The following is a 13,779-nucleotide window of genomic DNA, read 5'->3' as shown; positions in this document are numbered from 1 at the left end:
CTTTCCAGCCTCTGCACGTGAAGGAGTCCGCACACCTTCTTCTCTCAGTGAAGATTTAGATTGTTTTTAGATTTTGCTAAACCATCTTTTATTGAACATCTGTGTATGTTTTTGCTCACCTGACCATTTGCCCTCTCGGCTTGTGTTTCCAGAAGTAGACTTACTGGATCTAAGGGCGTACCTGTTGAAAAGCTGCCCCAAACGCACGGCCACCAGCAGGGCCCCAGAGCCAATCCGCTGGGTATGGGTGCCTCCCCCGGTGCACCTTGGCTTTTCCCGTAGCCCTAGGAAGGGGGTTTGTGCTAGTTCACAAGCATCTGTCTGATTCAGCGATTCGTAATGCTTTCCCAGGACAGGAATAATTGGACTGTTCCGACATACCAGGAGGAAGCGGAAGCACTCTCTGTTTCATGAATAAAGACGCTCGGTGAATCGAGCAGCTCTTTTCCAAAAGCAACAAGCAGAGATTTTAACCCGGGCACGGCCTCCTGTTCAGACCTTGCCTGGGGCCGAGCACCATGTATCAGGTTCCGTTTTAAGCACTGCCTCTTCGGGAGGATATGAAGGAGCTGGGTACCGTCCAGAGTTCGACCACAGAAGGACGATAGTCGGGAAGGCAGCCTGGTGGAAGGCGTGCGAGGGGCCGGGGTTATTTAGCCCGGGGCACAGGCCTGGGGGCGGAGGGGAGATAACTGGGCTCCAGCAGATGGAGGAAAATTGTGTAAATGACCCTTCATCTGGCGGGAGGAAGGAGTGGGTTGGATGCACAGAGGGTGGTTAGTCATTCACAAAGGGCTTCTTGGATTCGGAGCTGAGTTGTTTCACATCCTAGAGAGTTTATGTGGGTATAAATCCTTCTGATTTCTTTGGAACAGTGTTCTGCTTGGAAACAGAACTTGGTAGATCTTCAGGTTGGGGTTGCTGTTCTGTTCCGTTCTCAGTGACGTCTTTCCAATTTGTGTATAGAACATAGGTTGTGTGAGCTAGTTACAAAAGGAAGGGGGCAAATATGAGCAAAAAGAGGGCTTTAGTGGACAGACCTGGTGCTGGAGAAGCCAGCTCTGTCATTTACTAGCCCCCGATTTCGAGGAGGCTGTTGCAGACCCCGAGCCTCACACTCTGTGTCTGTGACATATAAGGTAAGGTGATGTCTACCGTGCAGGATTCCTGAGGGGGGTGCCTGACGCCACCTGGGGCCAATGCAGAAGTGCTTAGTAGAATGCCAGGCAGGTAACAGGTGTTTGGCAAATGCTGGCTTTCCTTGCCCTTCCCTTCTAACCCTGCTGTTGGCATGAGGGCCAGAGAGTGATAGGGGCAGCAGGCTCCTAGGTGTCCATGGGACAAGAGGTCAGCGTGCACTAGTGAGAGGAGAGGGGGCTTCACATTTGGACAGTCCTGCCGACTCTTGTGTGTTCTCAGTCATGGCTTCCAAACCCGAGTGCCTCAGTCCCAGAGTCCGACAGGAAACTGTGATGTGTTTGGTTTTTGCCACAAGCAGATTCCTTCTTGGCACAAGTTTCTTTTAGAGAGTAGCTCAGAGGGGATTTTCTTTGTAAGTTTTGAAAAGTGTCCCTGGCTACGTTGGGAGTATGGTGAGATTGCGGACAAGCCACGATCCTTTATCCAGCCGCTGCTTACGTGGTGCAACATCAGGGAATCTGGATGGTTCCCGTACCCCAGAGCCCCCATGCAGGGGTGTGGGTCCAGGGGATGCGGGAGGGTCAGCAGGGTGGAGGACAGAGGAGGGAGACCCCCATCTCAGCTCTGGGCAGGGCCCGAGAGAGGGCTGTGAGTTAGCCCCTGCCCCAGAAGCAGGCCATGCCGGGGCGCTCACGGCTGCTGGCCACCGGCGAGCTGGTGTGGACTGAGTGGCATGCAGCCACGGCCGGGCTGGGGGTGGACGTGGGCAAGGAAGCAGAGGAGATCAGTCAGGAACAGAACTCAGAACCTCTCCATGGGTCAGGGCTCTCTTTTGCCGTGGACTTTACAAAGGAAAATGGATAATGCTGGTCAGCACCTGCTAGTTCAAACTGCAGAATTTTCTAGTCATGGCTCTGAGCTCTGTGGCGTTTCTTCCTTCTTCTCCTCAGCCACCTGACAGTGGGCCACCGCCGCTACCGACATCATCTCTCCCGGAAGGCTACTACGAGGAAGCCGTGCCGCTGAGCCCTGGGAAAGCTCCAGAATACATCACATCAAGTAAGTGTCAGGTCTTCCTGGTCCTCGCCGGCCTCCTGAAGTGCTGGACTGTGTGGAGGGGAATCAGGGTGGCATCAGACACCGGGGACGTGTGGCGCTCAGGCAGTGCTGACCCCGAAGGGGTGAACAGAGAAGGGGCTCCGAAAGCCCGCAGTGCCTTTGGGAACTCAAGATGGTTGTCTTTCTCTGATTCACACCAGGTGCGACCTTGTTGCTGTGGGTCGTGGGTCTCAGTGAAATGTGTCCCCTTTGGTCACAAGGCAGAGACTTGTGTGGCATGTGTTTGTGGTGCCCCTTGCCTGGGGTGTGGCCCCCCAAGGCTGCTTTCCTGTGCCAAGAAGGCTAAAGGAGGGTACAAAACCAGCCCGTCTGTCTCTTCTTGCTTTCATATGGGTTCTACTAGAACCTTCCTGCCGAGCTAGAGTTGTCCTGGCCCGGCTCTGGTCTTCCCTCACAAGCACCTCTGCGGTTTGGTTTTGGATCACCGGCTTCATTCCTCCCTCGATGCTCTGTCAGGCGGGGAGCTGTGTCTCCAAATGCAGTGGAGGGAGGGTGTCCGAGTCCCTGTGGACAAGGGATCCTTGCTTTTCTCATAAAAGATAAAACGGAAAGTTGGGGATTGGTCGTTTTAGTCACGAGGCTTTGGGCACATTAATATTCATGGCACGCGGTGGCCCATCATGTGTCTTCTGACGGAAGTGCACACCAGCTCCCAGGGCTGTCCTCCTGTCGCCCGCCGTCTCTGCGTCTGTCTTCCCCGGCAGCTGACAGGTGTGTCCCCAGAGGGCCTCCCTGCGAGTGCTTTCTGCATGTAAGCCGGACGGGGGCCCCTCGACGACAGGGGCCTGTTTGCTCAGCCTCCGGAGCAGTCGCATTCGGAGAAGGAAAGGGACGGTTCTGGTAACAGGGGTTAGGATGTGCTGGGTTTCGAGGTCTCGAAGTCAAGTGTTTTAGTTTCTCTGTTATTTAAAAACCATCCATGGAAAATGCACTCAGGCAATTTCTAAGTGGCCACCATTTCCAGAAGTCAGGAGATTAATCAGAGAACACCAAACCTGAAGCGGCTCGGTGTAATTCAGAACCTCACTGGCTTCCTTTCCTTCTCAGCAGCGAGTCTGGGAAAACCGGCTTGTCCACGAGGGTATTTCCCAGCACTGGGGCTGTCCGGCTCCAGCCTGCTCCCACTGTCCTTCCACTCCCACCCACACACTTGCAAAGCTGGAGACTGAGAGTAATTTCCTTTGACTGGGGGCCAGAGGCCGTTTTCAGTCTGAGAAGCCTCACCTCAGTGATGTGTTCTGTCCTGTTCTTCAGAGAAGCCACCCATAGTTGCCAACAGGTGGGCAGCTTTTGTTGAACCAAGTCCAGAGGAGAGGGTAACAGAAGGATGCAGGCTCGGGGCAGCGAGTCAGCGGGGATAACACGCCAAGGCTCCCTCAGTCAGGCGTCTGTGGGTGAGCAGTGGGCGGTGGGGGCCTCGCCGTCCTCCCAAGGCACAATGCCGGGAGCCGACTTCCAGATGGGTTACTCAGGGCCTCGGCGACAGCTCTGTCGAACCCTGTGTCAGGTGTGGTTCTAGCAGAGGAATGAAGGGTCCATGATAAGAAGACCTGATGCAGCCGTGGAAACCGGTGGAGGAGGCTGTGGAGCAGGGCTGGCCGTCGGGGGGAGATGCAGAGCCTCAGCAGAGCTGCACGCTCCTGGCCGGGCCTCAGATGCCGGGGGGCGGTGCGGGGGGGACCTGCAGGGGCTGCGGGCCCAGCAGAGGGCCGGCCACCCGGCAACGGCGGTTGTGAGCCGCAGGAGTGCCTGGTACCTGCACCAACCTTCAGCACGTGCTGGCGGCTGCTTCCGTCCCGCCTTCCAGATTGCTCCGGATCTCTCTGTGGCCAGCCCTAACCCAGAGTCATCCATGGAAGGGAACGTGGGGAAATGTAATTCCAGCCGTGCCGAGTTGCTCCGGGGTAAAGCTGCCACCGTCTCTCCTGTGTCCATTTGGCGGCCGAGTGCGCCCCTCTTAACCGCACTGAATTTCCAAGTAAAGACAAGAGCAGAATCACAGCGCAGGTTAACGTGATTCCACTCTCGCCTGTATCATGGAAAACCCCCTAACTGCCCCAGGGGATACAGAGTCCCTTTGTCGACTTTGGGGTGACACCCATTCTCTTCCAGCGGAGCCCTACTCTCCCCTTGGAGAGCCTGTAGCTTCGACGTGGAGATCCACGGCCCCCTGCGGTTGGGTGGTAGGGAATGGGAGAGGGGAGGAGGGGAACTTGTTTATACACACGCAGATAACAGGGAAGATGCGTAACGAGTCCCGTCCTCATTTCTACAACCAGCCAATGGTTATACCGTGTATTTACAACTTCATGCTCCCATTCCCTCGGCAAGCACCTTGGTCGATCACCCGGTGAGATGACTCATCTTTCCTTCCTGAAAGGTCTGGCTGCACTGGATGGTTCACTCATGGGGCATGCGAGTACTGAGAGCCACCCCAGGGACCTCCTCCTCCCATCTGGTGTGGCCATGACTGGTCACTGCAGCCACTGCCGTTAACCCCCTCTTTGCCTGTTGACCCCGCTCCCGAGTTAATAGAGCGATGACCGTGTCCTTTGGAGGGAATATTCTGCCCTTAGAAACTAAGACTTGGGGGCCTGAGGCAGAAATTTTGTCAGTGGGTCCCTGGGGTAACAGTGAGAGGAGCCACTACCATTTTCAGCCCTGGGTTCCCAGACCTGTGAGCCCCAATCTAGGGAAAAGAGCCCCACTGGGGCAGAGCAGATTCTGCTAGAAGGTATTCTGGAAGATAGCAACCCCAGTCTCCCAGGGGTGGCCAATCAAGCTGGTCCTGGAACTGAATATTCAAAAGACATTCCACTGGTCTGTTGGGTCAGCTGCTTCCGGTGGTGGGGACACGGCAAGACCTGTGACTCTCATGAGCACGACCCAGGGTGTGGACTTCACTTGCTGTAACGTGAGTTCTCTGATCAGAAGCCATGCTGCGGGATCCCATGCTGGTGAATAAGGCATTCTGCAAGACTGTGGATGGTGCTTTTGGCAGGAGCATTGGGACAGGGAAGGTGAATGCCCTGCTGCCCCTCCCATGACGGAGGTGGTGCAGTTACTAGGTGGTGGGCTGACACCCCAGGGGACAATGTCGTGTGCGGGCAGGACACTGAGAAGGGCCAGGAGTCAGACTATCCTGCCAACTGGAGGTCCATCCCTGCGCCAGCCCCTTGTACGGGAGTCCATTTGGACGGGAAGTCTGGGGAAAGAGGCTGCCGGACATCTGTGTAATGGGCCGCATTATGTACCTGATTGTGAAAATCTGCTGAGGCTTTGCTAAGCGCTCACCTGGTGTGTTACTCTTGACTTTCTGAGCCCATCTGGGAGGTCCGTTCACAGTCCCTTCTGCAGTCCCTGCTTGCTGCCAGTTCCCCCCCCCAGTCTTGACCATCCAACCAAACCGTCAGGCCATGCGGAGGAGTCCGTGCTGGGAGAAGGAGCCCATGTAGCAGGCACGGGGACACGTGCACTTGAACCACTAGCTCGCACCTGTTACTTACAGCGTATGGGCCCGACGGATGCAGACTGCTTAGATGCTCTGCGGTGGGCCAGGTGACCGAGAGCCCGCATTGGGCAGCTGAGGTGCCCGACCAAGCATTTAGATGCTGCTGGGTGTCAGAGAGCCAAAAGCAGTTTCTCAGGGTAAAATAATTGTTTCCGGAGGTTTATGTAGCTGGGCTCTGAAATCCTGAAGCTCTGTGCTGAGCTTCCCCCGAGGAGCCTGCTGCCATGGGCTTCCGATACCACCGAGAACAGGGTGTGATCAGAGACACGGAGCCACTGTGATGTGGAACAGAAGGTTTGTTGTAGGGGCTGGACCTCACGTAGTCATGGCAGCTGTTAGAGGCCGAGGGAGCTGCATCCACAAGGACAAACTGCACCCCATCTGTCCGTGACCCCCTCACACACACACACACACACACACACACTCGGCAACACAGAAGATTCTGGTGCTCTTGGCTGCGGTGCAGGTGCCTGTAGGGATCTGCGCCGCCCAAGGAGGGGGCCTAGCGGCAGGGCGGCTGACACACCACGACACATGCCTGAGCCCCAGCAGCACCCGGCGCCCCCCAGCGACCTTCGGGCGTGGCAGCTGCCGCTGTCCAGTCTCTCTCTCTGCAGCGCTCCCCGCTGCTGACCTCACCCGGCCATACCGGCCAGGGAATTCTGGGTAGCCGCTTCCAGCCGGGCTGGGTCGGCGACACCGTCACTACAAATCTTGTTGGGGCTTTGGGTTCCGACCTACATTTCATGTTATTTTCAGTTTTCTGATTGCCCTCTCTCCTCATCCTCTCCCTCCTCAAGGTCAGTTGGTTGAAATGCAAGTTGTGATTTCATGGGGAAGGGTATGTGTCTAAAATACACATTGTAATGTTTTATAGTTGAAAGTCATCATTTATTGGAATGTTCTTCAGTTCCGTCAGAACTGCCCGCAGAAAAGTGTCTGGTGTGAAGAACGTTTCCAAACCAGCAACATCCCATAAACACACAGATGCACACAGATCTCTTGCTGGCTCTTTGCTTTGCTTCCTTGTTCTGTAAGAAGTGTGGACGTCTACACGGGATGCTAGGACATGCCAGGGGCTCTGTCAGCCGTCCTCCTCCTCCTCCGGGACACGTTCCAGGACCCCCAGTGGATACCAGAAGCTGTGCACAGAGCCCAACCCCTATGTGCCGTGTTTCTCCCTATTCACACACCTTGGGATGGAGTAGAATTTCTAAGTGAGGCACAGGAGAATATGGGCCACAGTAGGACACGTGTAACAATACACTGTCACAAAAGTAGCAGAGTCGAGGGACGCACTGGTGGCCTCGCTCGCTCAAAACGTCTTACTGTGTCCCACACTCACCCTTCTTCCTGCCATGACGTAACGTGGTAAAGGGCCCGCTTGAGCAGATGCCGGGGCTGAGTGGCGTGGGCGTGCGACGCAACGTCAGGGTCCCGCTGATGTCCTGATGTTACGTAGCAGGAGGATCTCCTGTTTCTGGACACCCGTTGACTGCAAGTAACTGAATCCGCGGAAAGTGGAACCGCGGATAAGGCGGGACCACCGTACTGACGCACGCTTGTCTCTGGCTGCGAGGACCCGCGAGAGCGTGGGTGTCAAAGGCCTTTGTGAAGGTGAAGCAGGCCTGGTCTTTTCACAACTTTATCGGTGGCACCTGGCATCGAAGTACGGCTGACCCTGGAGCACCACGGGGTCGGGCCCTGACGCTCCGCACAGTCAGAAATCCATGTGTCACTTGGACTCTGCAAAACCCTAGCTACTAATCGCCTCCTGCCGACTGGAAGCTTACTGATGACACAGATAGTCTGTTGACACATCCCTTATATGTCCTGTGTATCCTGCACCGTATTCTTACAGTAAAACAAACTAGAGAAATGAAAATGTTACTAACGCAGTTAAATACTGTCCTGTATTTATTGAAAAGAAATCTGCTTCTAAGTGGACCCATGCAGTTCAAACCTGTGTTCCAGGCCAGCTGTGTAAGCGTGAAAAAGATTGCCCAACTCATAGTAAGCCCTCAATAAATATGTGCTGAATGAATGAAATCAAAGGTATTTCTTCCAGTTACAACTGTTTATTAATGCTTTTGCGCATGTGTTAGCTAAATGTTTACTGGATTCGATGCTCTAGAAAATAAGCTAAGCACCGAGGGATTCATGGTCCTTCAAAACCTTCCTAAAATGAAAATCTGAGTTTGCACATCGCCCTTCTGAGACCTTAGATTGCACTGGGTCTCCGAGCGGCATGCGCTCTTGAAGTCTGGCCGCCTGCCTCTTCCCACCACGTGAGCTACATTCTAGCCACGCTAAACTTTTAAAACCCTTTTATTGTGAAACGTAATGTATTTACCAAAAAGTACTCAAAATATGAACGCAGACTTACTGACTTATAACGTGGAGCATCTATGTAAGCACCATCTGGTCAGGAATAGAACACGTCCGCCCTGGAAGCCCCCCGTGGGCCGCTTCCTTGTCACAGTCCCCTCCCCACGGATGTAACCACTAACTTATCATCTGTGGCAAGCACCAAAATGCTACTGGAAAATGAAAATGCTACTGTGTTCTCTAAATGTTTGATGTTTTTCAGTGCTTTTGCTCATCGTGTGCCTCTAGACTTTACTGTCTGGTTGGCAATGACTCACGAAAGATCTAGATCAAGTGTTATCTGGAGTGTTCCCTGTCCCACGTGTGCTGGCCCCTGCAGCCCATCTCCCGCGGCCTACACCGCACTCCCTGGTACGTGTCGGCCCCTCCAGCCCAGACTGGGAGAGCTTCTCCAGCGGCTGAGAGGTTCCCCGTCTCTGCCCTCAGCGTCACATCCACTTAGCCACCAGTGAGCGCTGAGCGCTAGAGGTGTGGTTCCTGCCATCAGAGAACTGAACAGATCGTTTTATCTGACTCTAATTAGAACTGACTTTAAGTAGCCTGTAAAACGGGGTGGCGGTGGTGTGTGCGGGTGGGGGGATGTGGGCTCGAGAAGGAAGCCTGACTGCGGGTGGTCGGCTGTGTATCAATGCACCCGCAGGAACGGACGGTTCCGTCCCGTGCACTGTCCACGGCAGTCTAGGCCGGGCCTTTCCCAGGCCTGGAGTTGGCCCCCCACACGGTCTTCTGGGCACGTCCTGGGCAGCGCTCTGCAGGGACCTCCTGGCCACCAGCCCACGCCCCAGGGCTCCGCCCGTTCGCAGTGCTGTCTGTCCGCTTCGGCTCTTGCTGAAAACCCGTCCCACACTGCTTCGTCATGATTGAAAACTCAGCCTGAACCCTAGTCCTCCGTGCCCCCTCTTGGTAATGATTCTTCCTGGCGTCATGGAAATGTAGGTGTGACTACCGAGTACGGATCATACTCCGGTTCCCAGGGAGTGAGGTTCTGCGTGAGGTCAGCTGTTGCTGCGTCTCTACTCCACTGTGTAGCTGGCGGCTTCAGCCGTGCTTTCCCTTTCTCGGTCATGCATCACATAGGTCTTCATCGCTCAACCCTATCTTGAGAAGTGAGTGTATTCCTGATGCGACTGGGGGTTGAGGAGGAGGCAGAGATGAGTCAGACCCCGTCTCAAGGAGCGTATCATCCAACAGGGATGAAATTAAAATCATGGGCAGCCCCTGGTGTTGCTGGAACGTCGTGACCGTGCCAGCCATCAGCCAGAGCGCTTTGCAGGTAGAGCCCAGCTTCGCCGAGCAGCCCGCCTTCCTTGTTCTTGCCCCGCGCCGGGTACGTTGTTATGGGCTGGGATGGTCCCCCTTCCTCGGGGGGCTTCCGGCCTGACGCAGGAGGCTCACAGACACACGGCCATGACAGCACAGTGGGGCAGGCTGTGTTGGGTGGTGTGGAAGCAGAGACGAGTGGCATTTCATCCTGTGCCTTGGCGCAGGCTGCCGTAGCAAAGTGCCAGGCTGGTGGCAAAACACCAGACCCTTCCTTACCGTTCTGGAGGCTGGACATCCACGAGCTGGGTGCTGGCCTGGTCAGATTGTGGCGAGGGCCTCTTCCTGGCTCACACACAGCCACCTTCTCCCCATGTCCTCACGTGGTGGACAGAGAGCAACATCTCTTTCTCCCTCTTCCCATAAAGACACCGGTCCTATTGAATTAGCACCCCACTCATATAACCCCACTGAACCATCGTTACCTCCTAGAAGTCCCGTCTCCAAATATAGTCTCACTGGGGTGAATTAGGGGGCACACAAGTCCACAGCCACCAGCTTTGGTGATTCAAGGAGGGCGTCATGGAGGCGGTGTCCATAAATTGAACCCTGATGGGCAAGAGCACTTATTCAGGCAAAGGCAGGAGGTTGAGTGGGATGAGCAGGAAGCCTGTGTGGGAGGGCAGCATGCGCAGAGCCCCAGCAGTGAGAGAGAATGTGCTGCATTCCGGAGACTGGAGACAATATGATACAAATTGTGCCTGCCTTGTAGAAAGAGAAGGAGGGTGAAAATGCCTCTCTGGAACCCCTGAGGAGAGGGAGGCCTTGGGCTTGGTCGGGAACGTTAGTGAGGGCCTGCGTGTGCCGACGTGCGCAGGCAGGCCCTTGCAGACCTGAGAGGACCTTGACCTAGAAGTGTGGCTTGGGAGAGCTGCACCCTTCGGCGGCAGCCCATTGGCTGGGGTCCCCTCAGCTGGCTGTGGCGTGGCCAGGTTCCGATGACGTGGGGTCTGCAGATAGCCCAGCGCTCACTGAACAGTCGAGGACTGGTTCTCACAGAGAAAATTCTAAGACACTTCAGTTAGAACTTGGCGTTACTTTGAACTGCCTGTCATGGTTATTTTTCCCCAGTTTTTACTAATTACCGTTTCCCCAGCACCCCGAACGCAGAGGCCCCTTCCTGGTACAACGAACGCGCTCCTGAGCCCACAGGTAGGCTTTCAGGTCAGGTGTGTGCAGGCAGGCCCTTTACCTTTACTTCTTTCCTTACTTCTGACAGATTATGACTCGGATGCAATGAGTAGCTCTTACGAGTCGTACGATGAGGAGGAGGAGGACGGAAAGGGCAAGAAGACACGGCACCAGTGGCCGTCCGAGGAGGCCTCCATGGACCTGGTGAAGGACGCCAAGATCTGTGCCTTCCTGCTGAGGAAGAAGCGCTTCGGGCAGTGGAGCAAGCTACTCTGTGTCGTCAAGGACACCAAGCTGCTGGTAACGCGTGGGGGGCGTGTCGTGCTTGTGTGTGGTCGGTGGGATCTGCGGGCAGCCTCACGGGTGGGACCGACACTCAGGCAGGGCGGGCATCAGCTGGTGGGAAGGGGAGGCACTCCGGCCTCAGCACAGCCTGACACGGAGCTCCCCGCGGCCAGGTGCCCAAGCGGTGAGCGCAGGTGCTTGCTGAGCCTCGAATGCCCTTGGTTTTGGTCCCTGCAGTGACCAGCAGGCAGAGTCCTTCCTATCCCGGGCCAGTGTCTGCAGTGGTGGTGGACATACACAGGCTTTAACTTGCCAGAAGTCGCAGGATGGATGTTCTCATTTGTAGTGAGTCAGTGAATTCCTCAAAGCCAGGTCATCGGTGGGGCGGGCAGGCCAGCCGCGGTCGGGGAGAAGAGTGTCCAGGAAAGGAAATTCTTTTGGAAAGCTAGAGGCAGATTCTTTTTTTGTTTAATCCGAGGGGCTGAATAGGAGGATGGACTAAGTAGCAGAGCCGCGGGGTGCAGGGACAGGCGGGCCTTCTGCTGTGCTGTCCTTTCCACAAGGGACCCCGTTAGGAAGCCGGAGCCCTTGAGCACGTGTGATGCTCCCTCCTCCCTCCTTCAGTCCTGCCTGCTTTAGAATCCCTGGTTGATTATTGGGATGATGAATTTCAGAGCGCATTTCTGCATGTTGTTTTTCCTTCAAGCTAACTTTGGGGGGAAAATCATGGAATGATATCATTAAAACAGACCCAGGAGAGTTTATGATTCTGTGTATCCCTCTTTAGTGGAGCAGGTAACCCTATTCTTTCATCTGTGAGTTTTGGGAATGTTCTTTTACTAGAGTCTTAGGATGTTTTAAATTAATGGTTTTCAAAAAAAAATGTTTTAAACAGTGAGAATACATATTTTTTCCACATGTGTGGCCTGAAAATCTCCCAAATTTAGAATATTCCAAAAAATGATGCCATGGGAGAATTTTAAAGTAAAGAATGAGAAAAAAAAAGATGAAAAGGACTAATGTGGTCCTTATTTACAGTCTGACATAATGGCTGCAAGATGTGGGTGTGTTATGGAAATGCTGTAACAACCTGCAGTGGGCTCTCAGGTACAAGAGGAGTTCTGGAACGGGGCAGGACACCTGTGGGTTTGTGGTGGGATCAGCGTCCCTCCCCTCCCCCCTCCCCCACAGTCCTCCTCCACCCTCTCCCCGCCCCGCCCCTCTCATTCCTTCCATCTCCTTCCGGATTTCTGGGAATCCTGTCTTCAAAACCGGGATGAAAACACCTATCATTTAGAGTAGTGGTAAACATTTCAGAAGAAATGAATGGAAAACCATGTGAAAACACTGTCTTTGATAAAATGCAGAATCAGAGTTAATTATTTTTATTATGAAGCTTTTTTCTTTCAAAAATCCCCAAAGATCCAGTTGCCCAGATGACCCCGGTTAACACTGAGAAAAAATTAACAGTGTTAAAAAAATAAATGCTTTCCAAATTTGAACAGCACAGAAAACTGTAAACGGAAAACCAAAAGCCAGGCTCTTGCCTACATGTTCCCAGCCTGTCTTCCCGTGGGCACCACCATCCGAGGCTTTTTGGGTACACGTCTGGCGTCTGTGCCCTTCCAGGCCCCCGCGGTCCTGCGATGGACACAGTGATGGGCCAGAACACCCATCAGGACAGTTCGCCAGGTCACACTCCCTCACCCGGGGTCTGCATCAGGACAACCCTGCCAGCGCCTTCCAGCTCCAGAGATGCATGGGCTCCCCCGAGGCCAGCAGCTCAGCTTCTTCATGCGCCTCTCTCCCACAGGCCTGGCTCTCAGGGCGCATGCTGCCCCCTCTGTCTGAGAGTCCACTCCCCTCGGAGTCCGAAGGCAAGGATGTTCAGCCTGCACTTTAATGTAGGGCTGGTGACAGACCCATTTTGAGGCATTTCCTGTCTTACTCCATCCACTGTACTGTTAGTTTCCTTTTTTTCCTATTCTGTTTTTTTCTTGCACTTAGAATCCAAAAAACTGCCAAACGTGAATGTTCATAGCCATCTGGGGTTAGTTGGTTTTGGTGTGTGTTTTTTCCTTCCATTTCAGACAGGGCAACCATCACTTGGATTTTTGTAAAACGTGGATATGTTCATGTGGCACTCAGGAGCCAAGGTTTTAGAACTTTAAAATAGGAGAGGACTCTGGAAGTCACCCCTGAAAACAGGCGTCTCTTCCTTCCCTCCCTCCTCAGTAGATGGCGCCCAGTGGAGAGAGCTGGCTGTGTGCTCAAACCCTCTGGGGCTGGGGGCGACTGCTTTTCACACGTCTGACTTTGGGCAAGCCACATAACCGATTGAGCCTCAGTTTCCTCATCTGCAAAATGGACAACTGTGGCCATCAAGTGAAAGTGTGAAACACCTACGGATGTTGACATTCCGTACTTGGTAGCAGGTGTAACTAATCATTTAGTGTGACTCAATAAAGTCATGATGATCACAGCAATAGTTCATTTTACAAATGAGGAAACAGGCTCAGCAAGCTGGAGAGAATTCCCAGGAGCCAGATTAAATTCGTAGAAGAGCCAGGACCCAGATGTCTGCACCCTGAGACTGTCCATTCCCATGAAGATGTGTGCTTTTGGTCCCAAGTCATAGGATTAGACCCAAGGAGAGAGGGGAGACCTTTGGACAAGATTTGATCTAGATTTCACAGATGCAGATGAAGCACTGGTGATGTGAACTAAATCTGAGCGTTTGCCATGGCACCAGACTCTTTAGAGGGGACGTCTGCTGTGTAAATGGAGTAGCGTTGAGTTTTGGATCCCATACTCAACTGGAAAGCAAACCTTTGCAGACATGTTGCCTAGGACGTGTTGCTGTATATACTCTTGATGAAGTCCTT

The 13,779-nt window shown here is 54.0% G+C and overlaps 1 protein-coding gene across 5 annotated transcripts in view; it reads left to right on the top strand.

Annotated features, from left to right (window-relative positions):
- AFAP1 (actin filament associated protein 1) overlaps window positions 1–13,779 on the top strand; it is a 139,298-nt gene that overhangs the window by 70,653 nt on the left and 54,866 nt on the right. For all 5 annotated transcript variants that reach the window (XM_035005359.1, XM_035005360.1, XM_035005361.1 and 2 more), the window contains exons 6-7: window positions 2,091–2,199; window positions 10,698–10,909. In XM_035005359.1, coding sequence (XP_034861250.1) covers window positions 2,091–2,199; window positions 10,698–10,909 — 321 coding nt within the window. The remainder of the gene's footprint in view (window positions 1–2,090; window positions 2,200–10,697; window positions 10,910–13,779) is intronic.

This window comes from Mirounga leonina, unplaced genomic scaffold (assembly GCF_011800145.1).
Source record: "Mirounga leonina isolate KUSES-001 unplaced genomic scaffold, KU_Mleo_1.0 Mir_129, whole genome shotgun sequence".
In the NCBI taxonomy this organism is placed as follows: Eukaryota; Metazoa; Chordata; class Mammalia; order Carnivora; family Phocidae; genus Mirounga; species Mirounga leonina.
This window is presented reverse-complemented; position numbering and strand designations above follow the sequence as displayed.